The 20,846-nt window shown below is 71.1% G+C and overlaps 2 protein-coding genes across 6 annotated transcripts; both read left to right on the top strand.

The window, feature by feature from the left end:
- The first annotated feature begins 1,937 nt into the window (after nt 1–1,937).
- On the top strand, nt 1,938–9,005 carry FLT3LG (fms related receptor tyrosine kinase 3 ligand). 4 transcript variants are annotated; one of them, XM_075917531.1, is made up of 9 exons: nt 1,938–2,406; nt 2,639–2,748; nt 4,345–4,446; nt 4,544–4,597; nt 4,685–4,829; nt 5,134–5,275; nt 7,798–7,967; nt 8,039–8,109; nt 8,527–9,005. In XM_075917531.1, the coding sequence occupies exons 6-8, from the start codon at nt 5,179–5,181 to the stop codon at nt 8,069–8,071; spliced, it is 300 nt and encodes a 99-aa protein (XP_075773646.1). In that variant the 5' UTR covers nt 1,938–2,406; nt 2,639–2,748; nt 4,345–4,446; nt 4,544–4,597; nt 4,685–4,829; nt 5,134–5,178; the 3' UTR covers nt 8,072–8,109; nt 8,527–9,005. The 4 variants fall into 4 exon arrangements, 3 of the variants coding, with proteins under 3 accessions (XP_075773646.1, XP_075773645.1, XP_075773647.1); XM_075917530.1 differs by having other exon boundaries at nt 1,943–2,406; nt 7,801–7,967; nt 8,527–8,996; XR_012899982.1 differs by having other exon boundaries at nt 1,945–2,406; nt 2,639–2,791; nt 7,801–7,967; nt 8,527–8,999.
- A 1,266-nt stretch (nt 9,006–10,271) lies between these two features.
- LOC142825607 (excitatory amino acid transporter 2-like) lies at nt 10,272–20,465 on the top strand. Of its 2 annotated transcripts, XM_075917534.1 has the most exons (11): nt 10,272–10,741; nt 12,509–12,662; nt 13,866–14,018; nt 15,043–15,293; nt 15,853–16,030; nt 16,199–16,325; nt 16,599–16,832; nt 17,895–18,089; nt 18,688–18,822; nt 18,975–19,200; nt 19,604–20,465. In XM_075917534.1, the coding sequence occupies exons 2-11, from the start codon at nt 12,533–12,535 to the stop codon at nt 19,694–19,696; spliced, it is 1,722 nt and encodes a 573-aa protein (XP_075773649.1). In that variant the 5' UTR covers nt 10,272–10,741; nt 12,509–12,532; the 3' UTR covers nt 19,697–20,465. The 2 variants fall into 2 exon arrangements, with proteins under 2 accessions (XP_075773649.1, XP_075773648.1); XM_075917533.1 differs by lacking the exon at nt 10,272–10,741 and having other exon boundaries at nt 10,796–12,662.
- The last annotated feature ends 381 nt before the right edge of the window (nt 20,466–20,846 follow it).

Raw genomic sequence — 20,846 nt, forward strand, 5'->3', positions numbered from 1 at the left:
GAATGGAGGCAGAAGAGAGAAGGAAGTGGCCGACTGTTGGGCACTGGACCCTTCCGGCCCCCGCCCCCGCCTGTGTTGCCCGGGCCAGGTTGCTGGCGGCGTGCGAGCGAGCCGCCCTGCAGGGGAGACATCCGACCGCAGTGACCGCCTGGGCGGAGCAAAGCAGGGGGACGTGTCAGACAAGGGTGCGTGGGGGGGCTGGGCGTTCACCCCATTTGCTGGGGGGAGGCTCTTGCTGCTTTTTACGCCCAGTGCAGTGCAGACAGGGGGTTCCCAGCCCCCCTCCGGGCGCCCAGCACTCAGGCCCGGAACCGCCCAAGCCCGCGGCCCGGCTCCGACGCCAGGCCAGCGGGCTCCATCCCCTGGGCCAGGGGCTCCGGGGCGAGTCCGTCGGGGGAGGGTCTGCCAAGGCCCCCGCAAAGGAGGGGCCCAAAGACTTCGGTTTGGTGCCACCTCACAGACGGGGCATCGGGTCCTGGCCAGTCCAGTGTCCCAGAGTCGCTAGTACCGCTCTCGGGCCGGCCAGCAGGGGGCGCTGGGCTGCAGGGGGGTTGGGAGGGGCGCAGTGGGGGGAGATGCGGGGCGAGCAGATGGGGGAATGCAAGGGGTGGGAGGAGCGCGGCGGGGGGAGTTGTGGGGCTGGCAGTGAGGGGGGGAACGAGGCGTGAAGGGCGCAGGGGGGGTTGCGGGGTTGGCAGTGAGGGCGTGGTGGGGGAGGGATGCGGGACTAGCGGGAAGAGGGGGAGGGGGGCTGGCAGAGAGGGCGCGGCGGGGGGGATGCGGGACGAGCGGGGGGGGGGGAGAATCGCGGGGGGGGGGGGTGCTGTCCGTGAGGGGCGGCAGAGAGGATGCGGGACACGCGGGCGGGGTGGTAACGCGGGAGCGGGGAGGTGCTGGCCTTGAGGGCGTGGCGAGGAGGATGCGGGACGAGCGGGCGGGGGGGGAAATGCGGGGCGGGGGTGCTGTCCGTGAGGGCGTGGCGAGGAGGATGCGGGACGAGCGGGGGGGGGGGGCTGTCCGTGAGGGCGTGGTGAGGAGGATGCGGGACGAGCCGGGGGGGGGGGTGCTGTCCGTGAGCGCGTGGCGAGGAGGATGCGGGACGACCGGGGGGGGGGGGGGGGGGCTGTCCGTGAGGGCGTGGCGAGGAGGATGCGGGACGAGCCGGGGGGGGGGTGCTGTCCGTGAGGGCGTGGCGGGGAGGATGCGGGACGAGCGGGAGGAGGGGGAACGCGGGGGGGGGTGCTGTCCGTGAGGGCGTGGCGAGGAGGATGCGGGACGAGCGGGAGGGGGGAACGCGGGGGGGGGGGTGCTGTCCGTGAGGGCGTGGCGAGGAGGATGCGGGACGAGCGGGAGGGGGGAACGCGGGGGGGGGGTGCTGTCCGTGAGGGCGTGGCGGGGAGGATGCGGGACGAGCGGGGGGGGGGGGTGCTGTCCGTGAGGGCGTGGCGGGGAGGATGCGGGACGAGCGGGGGGGGGGGGTGCTGTCCGTGAGGGCGTGGCGGGGAGGATGCGGGACGAGCGGGGGGGGGGGTGCTGTCCGTGAGGGCGTGGCGGGGAGGATGCGGGACGAGCGGGGGGGGAGGGTGCTGTCCGTGAGGGCGTGGCGGGGAGGATGCGGGACGAGCGGGGGGGGGGGGGGGCTGTCCGTGAGGGCGTGGCGAGGAGGATGCGGGACGAGCGGGGGGGGGGGGGGTGCTGTCCGTGAGGGCGTGGCGAGGAGGATGCGGGACGAGCGGGAGGGGGGAACGCGGGGGGGGTGCTGTCCGTGAGGGCGTGGCGGGGAGGATGCGGGACGAGCGGGGGGGGGGGGGTGCTGTCCGTGAGGGCGTGGCGGGGAGGATGCGGGACGAGCGGGGGGGGGGGGGTGCTGTCCGTGAGGGCGTGGCGAGGAGGATGCGGGACGAGCGGGGGGGGCTGCAGGGCGCGGGGGGGGGGGCCCGGGCCGGCTGTAAGGGGCGCCCCTCCCTTTGGCTCGCAGCCAGGACTTGGGTCAATATTTGCCGAGCTGGGCTGCGGGCCGGGCCGGGCAGGGCGCGGGCGGCGAGGTGGGGGGGGGGGGAGGAGCTCACACCTCCCCCCTCCGCCCCTGCGGGCCCCGCCTTGGCCCCCCCTGCAAGTCCCCGCCCCAACCCCGGGGGTCCCTCCGACCCCCCCCACCCACCGCTTGGAGCCCCTCCCCCCGGGATCCCCTGGGGCTCCCCCGCAGCCCCTCCGGGTCCCGGCGCCCCCTCCCCCGCAGTCCCACCCTGGGTGCCCGCGGCCCTGCCCCTGCCCGGCCCCCCCCGGAGCTGGGACTTTCTTTCACTTTCGATCCCTTGCGCGCTGGTGCGGGCGGCCCGGGCTGGCAGCGGGACGCGGCGGCGCTTCGGGGGGTCTGAGCCGGGCCCCCGCACGACCCCCGCGGAGGTGAGGGGGCGACACAGGCCGAGGGGGGAGCGGCCCCCCCCGGGCACAGCTGGGGGCTCCGCGCGGGTGGCCCACGTGCGTCCCATGCCCGGGGATGGGGACTTGGCACCGATCCTGCGCCAATCGCCGCCCCAATGCCCTGCCCAGCCCGGGTCCCCCCCAGCAGCTCTGCCCCCCCCCCCCCCGCAACCCCTGCACGCCGGGTCTCACCGCTGCCCTTTCTCGTACCTAGCTCCCCTCCCGGAGTGCGCCCTCCAGCATGCGGGTCGCCCACCCCCCAACGAGGAGATGACTGGGCGCCCTGCACCCCCAAAGGCCCCACCCCCACCCAGAGCTGCCGTGGTGAGTGGGGGGCAGGGGGCCTTAGAGCCAGGGCTAGAGCAAGGTTGGTTACTTGGTTTGGGAGGGGCTGGGGGGCTGGGCTGGTAGAGGGAGGCCAGGGGGCAAGAACTGGGGGGGAGGGGAGGAGGCTGGGCTGACTGGGGGGATTGGGGCTGGTGGGGGGGAAGAGCTGGGGGTCAGGGGCTGGGCTGAGCGGGGGAATTGGAGCTGGTGGGGGGGAAGAGCTGGGGGTCAGGGGCTGGGCTGACTGGGGGAATTGGGGCTGGTGGGGGGGAAGAGCTGGGGGTCAGGGGCTGGGCTGAGCGGGGGAATTGGAGCTGGTGGGGGGGAAGAGCTGGGGGTCAGGGGCTGGGCTGACTGGGGGAATTGGGGCTGGTGGGGGGGAAGAGCTGGGGGTCAGGGGCTGAGCTGAGCGGGGGAATTGGGGCTGGTGGGGGGGAAGAGCTGGGGGTCAGGGGCTGGGCTGACTGGGGGAATTGGGGCTGGTGGGGGGGAAGAGCTGGGGGTCAGGGGCTGGGCTGAGCGGGGGAATTGGGGCCGGTGGGGGGGGAAGAGCTGGGGGTCAGGGGCTGGGCTAAGTGAGGGAATTGGGGCTGGTGGGGGGGAAGAGCTGGGGGTCAGGGGCTGGGCTGACTGGGGGAATTGGGGCTGGTGGGGGGGAAGAGCTGGGGGTCAGGGGCTGGGCTGAGCGGGGGAATTGGAGCTGGTGGGGGGGAAGAGCTGGGGGTCAGGGGCTGGGCTGACTGGGGGAATTGGGGCTGGTGGGGGGGAAGAGCTGGGGGTCAGGGGCTGAGCTGAGCGGGGGAATTGGGGCTGGTGGGGGGGAAGAGCTGGGGGTCAGGGGCTGGGCTGACTGGGGGAATTGGGGCTGGTGGGGGGGAAGAGCTGGGGGTCAGGGGCTGGGCTGAGCGGGGGAATTGGGGCCGGTGGGGGGGGAAGAGCTGGGGGTCAGGGGCTGGGCTAAGTGAGGGAATTGGGGCTGGTGGGGGGCTAGACTGGCTGGGGGGGACGAGCTGGGGGCAGGGCTGACTGGGGGGATTGGGGCTGGTGGGGGGGAAGAGCTGGGGGTCAGGGGCTGAGCTGAGCGGGGGAATTGGGGCCGGTGGGGTGGAAAGAGCTGGGGGTCAGGGGCTGAGCTGAGCGGGGGAATTGGGGCTGGTGGGGGGCTAGACTGGCTGGAGGGGACGAGCTGGGGGCAGGGCTGACTGGGGGGATTGGGGCTGGTGGGGGGCTGGACTGGCTGGGGGGGACAAGCTGGTGGCAGGGCTGACTGGGGGGATTGGGGCTGGTGGGGGGCTAGACTGGCTGGGGGGGACGAGCTGGGGGCAGGGCTGACTGGGGGGATTGGGGCTGGTGGGGGGCTGGACTGGCTGGGGGGACGAGCTGGGGGCAGGGCTGGCTGGGGGGATTGGGGCTGGTGGGGGGCTGGACTGGCTGGGGGGGACGAGCTGGGGGCAGGGCTGGCTGGGGGGATTGGGGCTGGTGGGGGGGCTAGACCAGCAGGGGAGGCCCGGGGGCTGGACTGACAAGGGGGGCAGGGCTGGCAAAGGGAACCGGGGGGGGGGGGAACTTCTATACTCACCTCTGCCCCCCCAGGTCCTCCTGGTGCTGCTGCTCGCCGTGCTGCCCCCAGCCCCCGGCTGCGTCTTCCCCCACAGCCCTGTGACCAGCACCTTCACCGCGGCCATCAGTGAGCTGGTGAGCGACCCCCCCCCCCCCCCGCGTCCCTGCCCCTCCCCCGCTAACCTGGCGCTGCCCCGCCTCACCCCCCCCCCCCCCTCCGTCTCGCCCCCAGAGAGAGCACCTGCTCCTGGATTATTCCGTCCTGATGCCTGCGAACCTGGAACCGGTGAGAGACGGGGGTTCTGCCCCCCCCCTCCAGCCCCTCCCCCATCGCTAACGCTGCCCCCAGCCCCTGACCCCCGTGTCTCCCCAGGACGCCCGGTGCACCGAGCTGTGGATGGTCCATTTCCTGGCTGCAGAGCTGGGGCGCATGGGGGGCGTGGCGGGGCGCGGCCCTGCAGCCCCTGCTGGCCGAGGTGGCCAGAGAGACCCACTTCATCAAGAACTGCGCCATCTCTGTAAGCGCGGGGGCGGGGCCTGTCTCGTGGGGGGGTCAGTCCCCTGTGGGACTGCGGCTTGGGGGCAGGGTCTGTTCCCTTGGGGGGCGGGGCAGGCTGGGGCCTGTCCCTCTGGGGGCGGGGCCTGTCGCCCCTCCAGGGGGCTGGCTCCCCCAGGGCAGGGACTGGCTAGCTCAGGGGTCCGGGGGCGGGGAACGGGCCCTGGCCCCCCAGGTGTGGCCCGGGGGGATATTGCACAGAGGGGCCAGGTTCTGGGCCCCTCCCCTGCAGAGCAGTGACACCCCCTGGCCCCCCTGGCCCCCAGGACCCCGAGAGCTGCGTGGGGCTGGAACAGGCCAACGTGTCGCGGATGCTGAGCACCCTGAATGGCCACATGGAGGAGCTGAAGAGCAAATTTCAGCTGGAGCAGGACTTCAGCAACTGCAGCCACATCCGCTGCCAGCCAGGTACCCCCGGCCCCCGGAGACCCCCCTCCGGTCCCTGGCCCCCCAGCCCCCTGAACGCCCGGACCCCGGACCCATGAGCCCCTGGCTTCCCAAGACACCCAACTCCCTGCCCTCTGAGTCCCCCCCTCCGGTCCCTGGCCCCCCAGCCCCCTGAACGCCCGGACCCCGGACCCATGAGCCCCTGGCTTCCCAAGACACCCAACTCCCTGCCCCCGGAGACCCCCCTCCGGTCCCTGGCCCCCCAGCCCTCTGAACGCCCGGACCCCGGACCCATGAGCCCCTGGCTTCCCAAGACACCCAACTCCCTGCCCCCGGAGACCCCCCTCCGGTCCCTGGCCCCCCAGCCCCCTGAACGCCCGGACCCCGGACCCATGAGCCCCTGGCTTCCCAAGACACCCAGCTCCCTGCCCCCGGAGTCCCCCCTCCGGTCCCTGGCCCCCCAGCCCCCTGAACGCCCAGACCCCGGACCCATGAGCCCCTGGCTTCCCAAGACACCCAGCTCCCTGCCCCCGGAGTCCCCCCTCCGGTCCCTGGCCCCCCAGCCCCCTGAACGCCCGGACCCCGGACCCATGAGCCCCTGGCTTCCCAAGACACCCAACTCCCTGCCCTCTGAGTCCCCCCCTCCGGTCCCTGGCCCCCCAGCCCCCTGAACGCCCAGACCCCCAGCCTCCTGAGCCCCTGGCTTCCCAAGACACCCAACTCCCTGCCCTCTGAGTCCCCCCCTCCGGTCCCTGGCCCCCCAGCCCCCTGAACACCCAGACCCCCAGCCCCCTGAGCCCCTGGCTTCCCAAGACACCCAACTCCCTGCCCCCGGAGTCTCCCCTCCGGTCCCTGGCCCCCCAGCCCCCTGAACGCCCGGACCCCCGGACCCATGAGCCCCTGGCTTCCCAAGACACCCAACTCCCTGCCCCCGGAGTCCCCCCTCCGATCCCTGGCCCCCCAGCCCCCTGAACGCCCGGACCCCCAGCCCCCTGAGCCCCTGGCTTCCCAAGACACCCAACTCCCTGCCCTCTGAGTCCCCCCCTCCGGTCCCTGGCCCCCCAGCCCCCTGAACGCCCGGACCCCCAGCCCCCTGAGCCCCTGGCTTCCCAAGACACCCAACTCCCTGCCCTCTGAGTCCCCCCTCCAGTCCCTGGCCCCCCCAGCCCCCTGAACGCCCGGACCCCGGACCCATGAGCCCCTGGCTTCCCAAGACACCCAACTCCCTGCCCTCTGAGTCCCCCCCTCCGGTCCCTGGCCCCCCAGCCCCCTGAACGCCCAGACCCCCAGCCTCCTGAGCCCCTGGCTTCCCAAGACACCCAACTCCCTGCCCTCTGAGTCCCCCCCTCCGGTCCCTGGCCCCCCAGCCCCCTGAACGCCCAGACCCCCAGCCTCCTGAGCCCCTGGCTTCCCAAGACACCCAACTCCCTGCCCTCTGAGTCCCCCCCTCCGGTCCCTGGCCCCCCCAGCCCCCTGAACGCCCAGACCCCCAGCCTCCTGAGCCCCTGGCTTCCCAAGACACCCAACTCCCTGCCCTCTGAGTCCCCCCCTCCGGTCCCTGGCCCCCCAGCCCCCTGAACACCCAGACCCCCAGCCTCCTGAGCCCCTGGCTTCCCAAGACACCCAACTCCCTGCCCCCGGAGTCTCCCCTCCGGTCCCTGGCCCCCCAGCCCCCTGAACGCCCGGACCCCCGGACCCATGAGCCCCTGGCTTCCCAAGACACCCAACTCCCTGCCCCCGGAGTCCCCCCTCCGATCCCTGGCCCCCCAGCCCCCTGAACGCCCGGACCCCCAGCCCCCTGAGCCCCTGGCTTCCCAAGACACCCAACTCCCTGCCCTCTGAGTCCCCCCTCCAGTCCCTGGCCCCCCAGCCCCCTGAACGCCCGGACCCCCAGCCTCCTGAGCCCCTGGCTTCCCAAGACACCCAACTCCCTGCCCCCGGAGTCCCCCCTCCAGTCCCTGGCCCCCCAGCCCTCTGAACACCCAGACCCCCGGACCCATGAGCCCCTGGCTTCCCAAGACACCCAGCTCCCTGCCCCCGGAGTCCCCCCTCCGGTCCCTGGCCCCCCAGCCCCCTGAGCCTCCCAACTCCTTGCCCCCTGAGTCCTCCCTCCAGTCCCTGGCTTCCCCGAGCTCCCTGCACCCCCAGCTCCCTAACCCTCCAGCCCCCTGAGCCCCCAGCCTCCCGAGCCCCCCAACTCCCTGAGCCTCCAGGCCCCTGAACCACTGGCTCCCTTGAGCCCCCTGCCACCAACCTCCCCATAATCCTCTGTTCCCCCTCAGCCTCCCTGACCTCCCCCTGCTGTCCCCGGCCCTCATTGCTGCCAGCCTGGTCACGCCGGGTATGTCTACACTACCACCCTCGTTCGAAGTAGGGAGGTAATGTTTTCATACCCCCTTCCCTCCCCTCCCCACCCCCCACAGGAGCTACATTTGCTGGCAGCCCGGCACCTCTTCCGAACCCCCTCCCCCCGGCCGCTCTCCCCTCCCCCCCCCCCGCCCCAATCCCCCCTCCCCCCTCTCCCTACGCTCTCTGTGTCCCAGCAGGCCCGGCTCTCCCGCAGCCCAGCCTCTCCAGCCAGAAGCAGACAGGGACCCAGGCGTCCGGGGCCAGCTCCCTGCACCGGAGCCACTTGCTGGCCCTGCTGGGGCCCCTCGTGGGGTACCTGGCCTTCGTCAGCCTGTGGCACTGGCAGAGGCGGCTCCGCAGCCAGGTAGGGGCAGGAGCTGGGGGGGGGGGGGCCTATCCCGGGCTCCTGAAGCTGAGTCTTCCCTCTCCCCCCAGGGGACCCAGGAGGCTGAGCAGGCAGACACCTGAACGAGCCGGTCAGAGGAGTGGATAGGAAGATGGATCAGGTATAACCCTCCCCCCCCCCCGACACGTGGGGTGTGGGCCCTGGGGGGGGGCAGTCTCAGGAAAGGCGGGACTAGTGTTTAGAGCAGAGGGCTGGGAGCCGGGACGCCTGGGTTCTCTCCCTGGCTGTAGGAGGGGAGTGGGGCCTAGTGGTTAAAGCAGGAGGGGCTGGGAGCCGGGACGCCTGGGTTCTCTCCCTGGCTGTAGGAGGGGAGTGGGGCCTAGTGGTTAAAGCAGGAGGGGCTGGGAGCCGGGACGCCTGGGTTCTCTCCCTGGCTGTAGGAGGGGAGTGGGGCCTAGTGGTTAAAGCAGGAGGGGCTGGGAGCCGGGACGCCTGGGTTCTCTCCTGGGCTCTGGGGTGGGGGTGGGGAGCTGGGATGCCCGGGTTCCATTTCTCTCTGCTCCGTTTCCTTCCACAGCCTCCATCGGTCCTGCTGCTACGGATCCCAGGGCGTGGGCAGCCAGCGCCGGTGCGGGCCGGGGCCAGAGGCTGCTTTCACACCTCCCTGCCGCGGGCCGAGCGGCGGGTGGAGCCTCCCACCCTGCCCAGCGGGCTGAGGCCTGTGGCTGGACTCCCGCGGGGTGTGGTGCTGGCGCCTGCCCCCAGGAGTCGCTGTGCTGGTGCCGGGCGTGGACCGTGGCCGGCCTGGCGTGGACTGCAGGGCCAGCGTCTGCCCAGCCCAGCCCCACGGCTCCCACTGGCCGGCCCAGGAAAGGCGGGGCGGCGTGTTTTGTGGAGACAGCAGCCCTTCCTGGGACACCCAGCATGTGGCTGGAAACAAATGGATTTTCCTGCGGGCCAGGAGGCCGGGGCTGGGGATCGGAGGGCTCCGCGTCCGGGTGGGGCCTGTCCTGGTTTGACTCGGGGGGGGGGGGGGGGGAGAATACTGTGGCCGAGTGGGAAAGATTCATCATATTTTGTATGAATACTGTGTGTGCCTCAGTTTCCCCATGCGCGGCATGGTCACTGGCGGGGGTGCTCCCTGCTGGCTGCCCGGACCCAGATGTGACCCGGGTTCTACCCAGCACCCGCCCAGCAGATGAGCGCTCGCGGAGTGGGACCATCTGGGAGACAGAGGGCTAGGAAGCGGGGGACTGCTGAGGGGGGCTGGGCACTGGCGGGTCAGGGGGATGCTGGCTCCCAGGGGTCAGGGGGTGCTGGCACTAAGGGGTCGGGCTGCTGGCTCCCAGGGGTCAGCGGGATGACACTAAGGGGTCGGGGGGGATGGCACTAAGGAGTCAGGGGGATGGCACTAAGGGGTCGGGGGGTGCTGGCACTAAGAGGTCAGGGGGATGGCACTAAGGGTGCTGGCACTAAGGGGGCGGGAGGACGGTACTAAGGGGTCGGGGTGCTGACCAAGTCAGAGCCAGGAGCTGGGGGGCTCTTGCGGGGGGCTCCGAGCCTGACCTGGGGTGGGGGGGGAGGTCTGCTGGCTCTGAGCATTGGTCCAGGTGGGCAGGGGAGCTGAGAGGCTCACCCCAGAAGGGGGGGGGGCTGCAGGGACCAGGCCAGAGCCCTGGACCTGTGGCTGCCCCTCTGGGATGCTACAGGGACCCCACCCAGGCTGCAGTGGGCCCCACCAATTGGACTGGGGGGGGTTCTGGTGCCCCTTTGGGCCAGGTTAGGGGTCCCACACAGGAGCCTTCCCCTGTGCTGTGGGGCTGGTCAGGGGAGCCCTGGTTATGGGGCTGGGGATTCTTGCCCCCAAATAGCCCCCTGAAATTTCTCCTGGCCAAGTGGTGTTGGAAAGAGCTGGGAGGGGGAGGGGGGGAGCCAGGACTCCTGGGTTCTCTCCCCAGCCCTGGGAGGGCAGTGGGGGCTGGTGGTTAGAGCCGGGGGGGAGGGGGGAGCCAGGACTCCTGGGTTCTCTCCCCAGCCCTGGGAGGGCAGTGGGGGCTGGTGGTTCGAGCCCGGGGGGAGGGGGGAGCCAGGACTCCTGGGTTCTCTCCCCAGCCCTGGGAGGGCAGTGGGGGCTGGTGGTTCGAGCCGGGGGGGAGGGGGGAGCCAGGACTCCTGGGTTCTCTCCCCAGCCCTGGGAGGGCAGTGGGGGCTGGTGGTTCGAGCCGGGGGGGAGGGGGGAGCCAGGACTCCTGGGTTCTCTCCCCAGCCCTGGGAGGGCAGTGGGGGCTGGTGGTTCGAGCCGGGGGGGAGGGGGGAGCCAGGACTCCTGGGTTCTCTCCCCAGCCCTGGGAGGGCAGTGGGGGCTGGTGGTTAGAGCCGGGGGGGGAGGGGGGAGCCAGGACTCCTGGGTTCTATTTACAGCAGCAACAACAAAAAAGCCTCCCACGCCTTCATGCCCCCCAGTCCCATGACTGACCCCCCTTCTCTGCAGCCACCTCCCCATCACCCCGCCCCTCCCCTTAATCCTGTTACCCCCCCCCCTTGCTCCCAAGTCCGATGATTAAACCCTGGCGAGGGGGGGGGGCACCGTCTGGCTCCCCCAGCCCCCCCCCCCCATTCATTCCCTCTCCCTCCCGCTAATCCCCCGTGCGGACTTGTTCCTTGGCCGCTTGACGTGGCTGCCTGACGGGGGCCACTAAGCCCCTGGGGGGGCGGAGGGGAGCCGGACACCCCCGGCCTCCGCTGGCACCAGTTCCCCCAGCGCCTCCGGACCAGACGGACGCCGGCCCCGGGTAAGGCCCGTTCGGGGGCAGGAGGGTGCCAGGTGGGGGGGGTCAGTCCTGTCCAAATCCACACACAGCGCTGCAGGGACCTGGTGCACTGCTAGGCCCATAGGGCATGTCCGTGGGCCCGGGCCCGGGCTCCTGGGCTCTCTCCTCTGGGAAGGGAGCGGGGGCTAGTGGTTAGAGCTCAGCGCCAGGGCTCCTGGGTTCTCTCCCTGGTTTTGAGAGGGGAGCGGGGGCTAGTGGTTAGAGCTCAGCGCCAGGGCTCCTGGGTTCTCTCCCTGGTTTTGAGAGGGGAGTGGGGGCTAGTGGTTAGAGCTCAGCGCCAGGGCTCCTGGGTTCTCTCCCTGGTTTTGAGAGGGGAGCGGGGGCTAGTGGTTAGAGCTCAGCGCCAGGGCTCCTGGGTTCTCTCCCTGGTTTTGAGAGGGGAGTGGGGGCTAGTGGTTAGAGCTCAGAGCCAGGGCTCCTGGGTTCTCTCCCTGGTTTTGAGAGGGGAGCGGGGGCTAGTGGTTAGAGCTCAGCGCCAGGGCTCCTGGGTTCTCTCCCTGGTTTTGAGAGGGGAGCGGGGGCTAGTGGTTAGAGCTCAGCGCCAGGGCTCCTGGGTTCTCTCCCTGGTTTTGAGAGGGGAGTGGGGGCTAGTGGTTAGAGCTCAGCGCCAGGGCTCCTGGGTTCTCTCCCTGGTTTTGAGAGGGGAGCGGGGGCTAGTGGTTAGAGCTCAGAGCCAGGGCTCCTGGGTTCTCTCCCTGGTTTTGAGAGGGGAGCGGGGGCTAGTGGTTAGAGGGGGCAGATCTCTCCTCGTCCAGCAGGGTGCAACAATGCACAGAAGGGGACCTACCGCAGGTGCTTTCTCCTCTGGGGGCGCCGGCTCTCCCCAGGGTAGGGCCTGGCCGGATCAGGGGGGCAGGGAATGGGGCAGGGGCCTGTCCCCTCTAGGGGGCAGCACATTCCCATTCTACTAAGATCTCTTTTCCTTTCTCCTGTCCCCTTGTGACCACCCCTGGCCCGGACACTCTCCCGGGCGGATTATGCACCGGCCGGCTCCCGGACGGTTATTTTATTGTGAAGATGATTTAATGCCGCACAAAAGGAATTGAAAAATCCTCCGTGTTAATATGGATTAACTGCGGAGGCGGGGGGGAGGGCCAGCTGCCGGCCAGGCCAGACGGAAACTTAGCACACACTGGGAAAAGTTCTGCGCAAAATCCCCCCTTTCCTCCTGATAGGCCCAGGACTCCTGGGTCCCAGCCCTGGGTCCGGGATGGGGGCGAGGGGAGCCGGGACACCTGGGTCCTTCCTTTGGCTGGCTCCTGGACTCCCTGTGTCCCGCTGGGACTCAGTTTCCCCACCTCTATAATCACCAGACTGTGGCGTGGACGCTGTTTGGAGCAGGGCTGGGCGAGGAGGCGCTGTAGTGGGGCTTTGACACATGGACGCCTATCGCTGCTGCAGGGCAGGAGGGGACTGTGGGGTAGGAGGCCCCTTTCCCCGCCCCCCTGAGCCAGCCAGGCCTTGGGGCCAGATGGGAGCCCACGGACAGGCCTTGGACTCCCTGGAGGGGGGAAGGCGAAGATGGGGAAGCAGGCGCTGTCCCCCGGCTCAGGCCAGGAACCCAGGTGTCCTGGTGACCCCCAGCCTGGGGCTGCCCCGCGGGTGCCACTGCAGCCCCCAGGAAGGGGGTCAGGGCCGTCTGAGTGGAGCTCGGTGCGGGGGAGGAGTCGGGGGGGCAGGACTTCTGGGTTCTCTCCCTGGCTCAGGGTTCGCTCGCTGCCCCCACAGACGGGGCCTGGGACCCCCCCAGCCATGACCAACCAGGTGGAGCTGGCCATGGGGGATGGGCCCCACCTCAGCCTGGACTCGCTGCCCAAGCCCTGCCTAGAGAAACGCTGCCGCTGGCTCACCCACAACCTGCTGCTGACGCTCACCATCCTGGGTAGGTGGGGCAGGGCCCAGCAGGGGTGCTGGGCTGCAGGGGGGCTGGCAGGGGGCGCTGGACTGCAGGGGGGGCTGGCAGGGGGCTTTCAGGGGAGTGGGGGCCTGGCCTGGGAGTGCTGGGCTTTGGGGGGGCCGGCAGGGGGTGCTGAGCTTTCAGGGGAGTGGGGGCCCAGCAGGGGGTGCTGGGCTTTGGGGGGGCCTGGTAGAGGGTGCTGGGCTTTTGGGAGAATGGGGGCCCAGCAGGGGGCCCTGGGCTTCGGGGGGAGGGGCGAGGGCCCGGCAGGGGTCGCTGGGCTTTGGGGGGGCCGGCTGGGGGCGCTGGGCTTCGGGGGGAGGGGTGAGGGCCCGGCAGGGGGTGCTGGGCTGCAGGGAGCGGGGCTGAGAGGGTGGAGGCTCCTAGCTGACCCCCAGGTCCCGCCCCAAGGTGTGTCCCTCGCTGCCCCCCTGTGGCAGAGGCCATGCCCTGGCAGGTGGGGGGACTTTCCACGCTGGGTGATGGGGGTTACCAGCCAGAAAGCCGAGGTGCTAGGGGGCAGGAGGGCATCTCCCCATCCCCCACCCCCTCCCTCCTTTCCCCACATCTGCCCACCCTCGTGGCCTCTCTGTAATTAGTCGCCAGCAGGTGACCAATGGGGGGAGCAGCAGATGTGCCCCCCCTTGCCTGCTCCTCCCCCCAGCCAGGCCAGGGCAGGGGCAGGGCTGGCATGTGATTAACGTCTCCTTGTGTCTTTTACGTCACTACCCGGGAAGAAGAAAATTAAACATGGGCTAATCCCCCCTCCCACGTGGCCACCTCCCCCCCAAGTGCGCGGGTTGACATGTGGGCTCATTCTGAGCCCCATGAGGTGCTATGGGGCCCTGTGCTGCAGGGGGAGGGATGGAGGTTCAGTAGGGGGCGTGCTCCCTGGCTGGGCACCAACGGCCCAGCCACTGCACCCCACCCCAGAGACAGCCGCATCTCTGGGCCGGGCAATGGGTCCCTCTATGCCCCGCCACTGTGCCCCACCCCAGACCCAGCCGCATCTCTGGGCCGGGCAATGGGTCCCTCTATGCCCCGCCACTGTGCCCCACCCCAGACCCAGCCGCATCTCTGTGCCGGGGTAGGTCTCCCCAGATACCTGGCCACCCCACCCTCCTGAGGCCGCATTTCCCTGCTGGGGGTCCGACTGGGGTGGTGCTGAGTCCCTCCCCTGGTGTCTAGGGGTGATTCTGGGCGTGGTGCTCGGTGCCCTGCTGCGGCTGCTCGCCCCGCTGGACGGAGACCTGCTTGTGCTCATCTCCTTCCCCGGAGACATCCTGATGCGCATGCTGAAGATGCTCATCTTGCCCCTGGTCATCTCCAGCCTCATCTCAGGTGAGGGGCGGGGGAGGCTGCCCTGTTTGGAGCTGAATCCCAGTGCAGCCCCCGGAAGGCCCAGCTGGGCCCTGAACTCACAGCCCTTGGGAATGGCACAGGCCACGCTGCCCAGCCTAGCCACCGGGGGGCATTGGTCGGAGGCGCTGTCCCTACCTACAAGGGCCCCCCCCATGCCCAGCCCCTGCCCCAGAGCGGCCCCCAGGTGCCCAGCCCCCACACTGCCCCAGGGTCCCTATGTGCCCAGCCCCCACACTGCCCCAGAGCGGCCCCCATGTGCCCAGCCCCCGCACTGCCCCAGAGCGGCCCCCATGTGCCCAGCCCCCGCACTGCCCCAGAGTGGCCCCCATGTGCCCAGCCCCCACACTGCCCCAGGGTCCCCATGTGCCCAGCCCCCACACGGCCCCAGAGCGGCCCCCATGTGCCCAGCCCCCGCACTGCCCCAGGGTCCCCATGTGCCCAGGCCCCACACTGCCCCAGGGTCCCCATGTGCCCAGCCCCCACACTGCCCCAGAGCGGCCCCCATGTGCCCAGCCCCCACACTGCCCCAGGGTCCCTATGTGCCCAGCCCCCACACGGCCCCAGAGCGGCCCCCATGTGCCCAGCCCCCGCACGGCCCCAGGGTCCCCATGTGCCCAGCCCCCACACTGCCCCAGAGCGGCCCCCATGTGCCCAGCCCCCACACGGCCCCAGAGCGGCCCCCATGTGCCCAGCCCCCGCACTGCCCCAGAGCGGCCCCCATGTGCCCAGCGCCCGCACTGCCCCAGGGTCCCCATGTGCCCAGCCCCCACACTGCCCCAGGGTCCCCATGGGCCCAGCCCCCACACTGCCCCAGGGTCCCCATGTGCCCAGCCCCCACACTGCCCCAGGGTCCCCATGTGCCCAGCCCCCACACTGCCCCAGGGTCCCCATGGGCCCAGCCCCCGCACTGCCCCAGGGTCCCCATGGGCCCAGCCCCCACACTGCCCCAGGGTCCCCCGCCCCACCCTGCCCCTTGTGTAGCTTTTGCCCTGTGCTCGGGCAGGGCTGGCGGGGCTGGATGCCAGGTCTAGCGGGCACATGGGCACCCGGGCCATGGTGTACTACGTGTCCACCACGGTGCTGGCCGCCATCCTGGGCGTCATCCTGGTGCTGTCCATCCACCCGGGCAACCCCAAGCTGAAGTCGGCCACGGCGGTGGTGGAGGTGACCGACCAGGTGTCGAGCCTGGACGCCTTCCTGGACCTCGTCCGCAACCTCTTCCCCGAGAACTTGGTGCAGGCCTGTTTCCAGCAGGTAGGGGGCGTCCTCCCCCGGCAGGCAGGGAGTGGGGCGGGGGCCAGCAGGGGGGTTGGTTGGCCTGCAGGGAGTGGGGCCTGGCAGGGGGTTGGGCTGCAGGGGGTGGGGACCCTTCAGGGGGTGCTGGGCTACAGGGTGGAGGGGTGGGGTCCCGGCAGGGGAGGTCGGTTGCAGGGGGTGGGGTGGGGGCTCAGCGGAGGGGGGCGTTGGGCTGGAGGGGGTGGGGCGGGGGCCCGGCAGGGGGATTGGTTGGGCTGCAGAGGGCTGGGCAGGGGCTTAGTTGGGGGGGGGCTGCAGGGGGCGGGGGGGGACTCAGTGGGGGGGTTGGATTGCAGGGGGCGGGGGCATGGCCGGGGGGTTGGTTGGCTTGCAGGGGGTGGGGGCCTGGCAGGGGGGTTGGTTGGGCTGCAGGGGGCGGGGCGGGGGCCCGGCAGGGGGGGGTTGGCTGCAGGGGGCGGGGGCCCAGCAGGGGGAGGTTGGCTGCAGGGGGCGGGGCGGGGGCCCGGCAGGGGGCGCTCTCCCCCTCAGTCCGTACCGACCCCGGTTCCCCTCCCAGGTCCAGACGGTGTCCCAGAAGGTCCCTGTTGCGCCCCACGTTGTGCGGCAGGAAAACATCAGCCGGCTGCTCCCGGGGAACCTGTCCCTGCTCAACGCCACCCTCACCGAGATCACCCTGGGGCCCAGCACCGTCACCCAGAAGCGGCTGGAGTTCAAGGCCGGCATGAACGTGCTCGGTGCGTCCTGGGGACGTGCTTGGCCGAGGGCACTGCCGGGGGGAAGTTCGCAGCCGTAGAGCCCCCAGCTGGGGGCACTGTTCCGGGGAAGCTCGCCGCAATAGGGCACTGCTGGGAGGGGAAGCCCGCAGCCCCCAATGTCCCTGACAGCCTGCTCCCTCCCCACAGGGCTGATTGGGTTCTTCATTGCCTTCGGGGTGGTCATGGGGCAGATGGGGGAGCAGGCCAAGCCCATGGCCGACTTCTTCAGCATCCTCAACGAGATCATCATGCAGCTGGTGTCCATGATCATGTGGTACGAGGGGGTCGGGGGAAGGGTGTGGGGGGGGTTACTTCTCCCCCAGCCCCTCCCCTCACAGATTTCCCCCTCTTCAAAGCCTTCCCCGTGATTCCCCTCTCCCAGTCTCCCACCTGGCCCCATCCTGCCCCCCTCCCGATATTCACCCTTTGGCATCTCCCCCTGGCCCCGCCCCTCAGTCTCCCCCTGGCCCCACCCCCTACCATCTCCAGCCCTGCCCCCGAGGGTGTCTGGCTCCTGGGCCCCACCCCTCACGGTCTGGACCCCCAGGTACTCGCCCTTCGGCATCGCCTCGCTGATCTGCGGCAAGCTGGCCGGGCTGCAGGACCTGGAGCTGGTGGCCCGGCAGCTGGGCATGTACATGGTGACGGTGGCGCTGGGGCTGCTGCTGCACGGCGCCCTGGTGCTGCCCCTCATCTTCTTCGGGGTGACGCGCCAGAACCCCTTCGCCTTCTACGCCGGCATCTTCCAGGCCTGGCTCACCGCCCTGGGCACCGCCTCCAGGTGGGCAGGGGCGGGGCTTCGCGGGGGCACCGCCTCCAGGTGGGCAGGGGCGGGGCTTCGCGAGGGCACCGCCTCCAGGTGGGCAGGGGCGGGGCTCCGCGGGGGCACTGCCTCCAGGTGGGCAGGGGCGGGGCTCCACGGGGGCACCGCCTCCAGGTGGGCAGGGGCGGGGCTCCACGGGGGCACGGCCTCCAGGTGGGCAGGGGCGGGGCTTCGCGGGGGCTCCGCCTCCAGGTGGGCAGGGGCGGGGCTTCACGGGGGCTCCGCCTCCAGGTGGGCAGGGGCGGGGCTCTGCGGGGGCACTGCCTCCAGAAGGGAGGGGGGGCAGCTTGGACTGGCACTGGGGGGGGTGAGGGTCTGGGGTCTCCCTGCGTGTCTTGCCAGGGGTATCAGGAGGATCGGGGGCTGGGGGTGTCATCGGGTGTCGGGCCTCCATGGGCTCTGGGAGCCTCATCCCCAGCATGGGGTTGGGGGGGGGAGCCCAAGAGAGCCTGGGGGTGTCAGGGCTCCCAGGCAGAGGGCATGGGGGGCGTCGGCCGCTGTCTACACCCCCCCTCGGTGGGAGTCGCACCCGCAACCCCCACCCCTAGCTGGGTCAGGACTGGCCAAATACCGGCCCACAGGCCAGATCCGGTCCAGCAGCCCTTCCCCCCCCATCCCCATTCACCTGCACCTCCGCAGCTCCCATTGACCGCGGCTCGCCGTTCCCGGCCAATGGGAGCAGCCGGAACAGCGATCTGCGGCCAATGGCAGCTGCAGTCCCCGGGACCTGCGGGGGCCCAGCCTGGCAAAGCGCCACCATTTTGGGGCCCACCCCTGCGCGAGGGATTGGTGCAGGGCCCAGGGAAACTGAGGCACGGCCCAGGGAAACTGAGGCACGCTCCCGGGATCGGCACAGGACAGTAAAACTCACAGGCACTGTAACGAGGTGCCACTTTGTCACGGGGGCTCCAGGGGCGTCTTGCCCCCCAGTGCAGGACCGAAGGGTGTGGGGGGTGTTGGGGGGCCGAGGGCTGGGAGACCCAGGGGCCGTGTCGGGGCTCCGTGTGCCTCTCCCCCCAGCGCGGGGACGCTGCCCGTGACGTTCCGGTGCCTGGAGGAGAACCTGGGGCTGGACCGGCGCGTGACCCGGCTGGTGCTGCCCATCGGCGCCACCATCAACATGGACGGCACGGCGCTGTACGAGGCCGTGGCGGCCATCTTCATCGCCCAGATGAACAGCATCGCCCTGGACACGGGGCAGATCGCCACCGTCAGGTCAGCCCGGCCCGGCCCCGCCCCCAGGACCCAGCCCCCCACTCCCTGCCCCCAGCACCCCCCACTCCCTCCCCCCAGTGCCCGGACCCCCCTCTCCCTTCCCCCAAGCCCCCAGCACCCCCCAACCCCTCCACTCCCTACCCCCAAGCCCCCAGCACCCCCCAACCCCTCCACTCCCTACCCCCAAGCCCCCAGCACCCCCCAACCCCTCCACTCCCTACCCCTGTCCCCCAGCACCCCTCACTCCCTACCCCCAAACCCAGCCCCCTGCACCCCCCACTCCCCACCCCTGGCCCCCAACCTCACCCCCAGCCCCCAGACTCCCTACTCCCTACCCCCCCACCTCCAGGACCCCCCACTCCCTACCCTTGGCCCCTAGCCCCCAGAACCCCCCACTCCTCACACCTGGCCTCCTCCAACCCTGGCTCCTCGCTCCCAAACTCCCCACTCCCTACCCCTGGCCCCCCGACCGCCCCAATCTCAGGTGTCCGGCTCCTGACCCCCTCGCCCCCAAGTCCAGCTGATGCCCAGCCTGGGACGGATGGGAGCCGGCGCCTCGGCCCCTGGTGCTGACCCCCGCCCTGCTCTCTGCCCCCAGCCTGACAGCCACCCTGGCCAGCGTGGGCGCGGCCAGCATCCCCAGCGCCGGGCTGGTCACCATGCTGCTCATCCTGACCGCCGTGGGGCTGCCCACCCAGGACATCAGCCTGCTCATCGCCGTCGACTGGCTGCTGTGAGGGCCGGGCGGGGACAGGGGGAGTTTGGGAGGGGGCAGGGAAGAGCCAGGGAGGGGGTAGAAGGGGAGAGGGGGGCCAGGAGGGGAGGGGGCAGGGAGAGGTCACCCCATGTCCCTGCCCCCCAGCGCTGATGCCCCTCCCCCCCCAGGGACCGCCTCCGCACCTCCATCAACGTGGTGGGGGACTCGTTTGGGGCAGGCATCGTCCATTACCTCTCCCGGGCGGAGCTGGCTGCCATCGACGCCCGGGCCGAGGGGCGCCCGCCCGAGCCCCCCAGCCCCAAGCTGCCGCTGCCCAACCACCAGGGCCCCCCCGAGGTCACTGAGGCGGGGTACACGGCCCTGCCTGCCGCTGACAGCGAGGAGGAGGAGCAGGTGAGGCTGCCCCGCTGCGAACTTCCCCGCGACAGTGCCCCGGCGCCAGGAGCTTCCCCGCGACAGTGCCCCGGCGCCGCGAGCTTCCCCGCAACAGTGCCCCACTGCGAGCTTCCCCGCGACAGTGCCCCAGCGCAGTGAGCTTCCCCGCGACAGTGCCCCAGCGCCGCGAGCTTCCCTGCAACAGTGCCCCACTGCGAGCTTCCCCGCGACAGTGCCCCAGCGCAGTGAGCTTCCCCGCAACAGTGCCCCGGCGCCGCGAGCTTCCCCCGCGACAGTGCCCCGGCGCCGCGAGCTTCCCCGCGACAGTGCCCCGGCGCCACGAGCTTCCCCGCGACAGTGCCCCGGCGCCACGAGCTTCCCCGCGACAGTGCCCCGGCTGATTCGCTGCCTGTCCCAGCAGGCGGAGCCGGCGGGGGCAGAGGACGAGGGCGCCGAGGGGTCCCTGGGCAGTGGACAGGAGGAAGAGGAGGCTGCGGAGGAGGAAGAGAAATAACCCAAGCCCTCGTCAGAGCCGCTGTGACTGGCCGGGGGGGGGGGGGGGGCGTTAACTCTCTGCACTCGGTTTGGCCCCAAATCACTGGGTTGGCCCCCCCTTGTGGCCCCTCAGAAGCTCGGTACCCAGGACATGGGGGTCCCTGTGTACCCAGTCCCCCCCCCAGCTTCTGCCTGCCCTGCTGAGGGGGTACAATGGGGGGAGCAAGAAGAGGGACAGCTCTAGATTTTCCGCTCTCCCCCGGGGGCCTGGGACCCATCTGGGGGACGGGACCTACATGGGGGGGGGAAGCAAATTCAGGGAGAAATTAGAACTAATTGAACCAACTCCCTGAGCACTCCCCCCGCCCCGCCTGTCCAGCTCTGGTGTCCCCTCGTCTGTCCGGCCTCGGCACAGGAGCTCCCCTGGCCTCGGCTGGCCCCCTTGGCCCAGCACGGCTCGGTCTGTCCTGCACCAAGGGGGCTCTGGCTGCCCCCCCCTTCACTGGGCCCCACTCTGCCCCCCGTCCTGTCCGTCTGCTCCCGCAGCCCCCTCCCCGTCGAGCCGGGGTTTCTTTGAGCTGTGGGTCTGGCCTCCAGCACATGCCCAGCTTGAAATTGCTTCATTTACCCACCCTCCTGGGCCCCCCCGGCCCCAGCTGCGCCCCAAAAGGCCTTGTCCCCCTGCCCTTCCCCATTGCGTTCAGCAGAGGTCTGGATATGCCCCCTCCTTCCCTGGGGGGCGGAGTAGGGCCCATGGCCCCGCCCTCATCCATCCCACACAAGCTTGGGGGGGGGGGGGGGGCTTTATTTCTAATAAACTACTGGAACCTGCTGACATATTCCGGCTTGGCCCTGATGAGCAGCGGGAGGGGGGGAAGGAAGGAATTGGGGGAGGAGCCTCTTCCAAGCTCCACCCACAAAGCAGGCCCTGCCCTTAGACCCCGCCCCCTCACAGCTTGCCCATGGGGGCAGGCTCCCCGCAGGCCCAGGTGGCGGGGTACAGGCTGGGGGTGGGCTCAGCCCTGCGGGACTGGCTCCATCTGAACGCAGGATGCAGGTGGGGGCTTTGCACCCAGGGGTTTTTACAGGAAGGTGCCTGTGCAGAGCTGCCCCTGGGCTTCCCACCCCTGCCCTTGCGCCCAGCTCTGGGGAGGCGCACGTTCTGCTGG

The sequence above is a fragment of the Pelodiscus sinensis genome, unplaced genomic scaffold (genome assembly GCF_049634645.1).
Source record: "Pelodiscus sinensis isolate JC-2024 unplaced genomic scaffold, ASM4963464v1 ctg144, whole genome shotgun sequence".
NCBI lineage: Eukaryota > Metazoa > Chordata > Testudines > Trionychidae > Pelodiscus > Pelodiscus sinensis.

Excerpts from the sequence above, each read along its gene's own strand:
- FLT3LG (XM_075917530.1), top strand. The coding sequence starts at position 2,695 with ATGACTGGGCGCCCTGCACCCCCAAAGGCCCCACCCCCACCCAGAGCT. Across the intron at positions 2,749-4,344 it reads CCCCACCCAGAGCTGCCGTG|GTCCTCCTGGTGCTGCTGCT; the intron begins GTGAGTGGGGGG and ends CTGCCCCCCCAG. Across the intron at positions 4,447-4,543 it reads CCGCGGCCATCAGTGAGCTG|AGAGAGCACCTGCTCCTGGA; the intron begins GTGAGCGACCCC and ends TCTCGCCCCCAG.
- LOC142825607 (XM_075917533.1), top strand. The coding sequence starts at position 12,302 with ATGGGGAAGCAGGCGCTGTCCCCCGGCTCAGGCCAGGAACCCAGGTGT. Across the intron at positions 16,833-17,894 it reads GCCCTGGGCACCGCCTCCAG|CGCGGGGACGCTGCCCGTGA; the intron begins GTGGGCAGGGGC and ends CTCTCCCCCCAG. Across the intron at positions 18,090-18,687 it reads GGGCAGATCGCCACCGTCAG|CCTGACAGCCACCCTGGCCA; the intron begins GTCAGCCCGGCC and ends CTCTGCCCCCAG.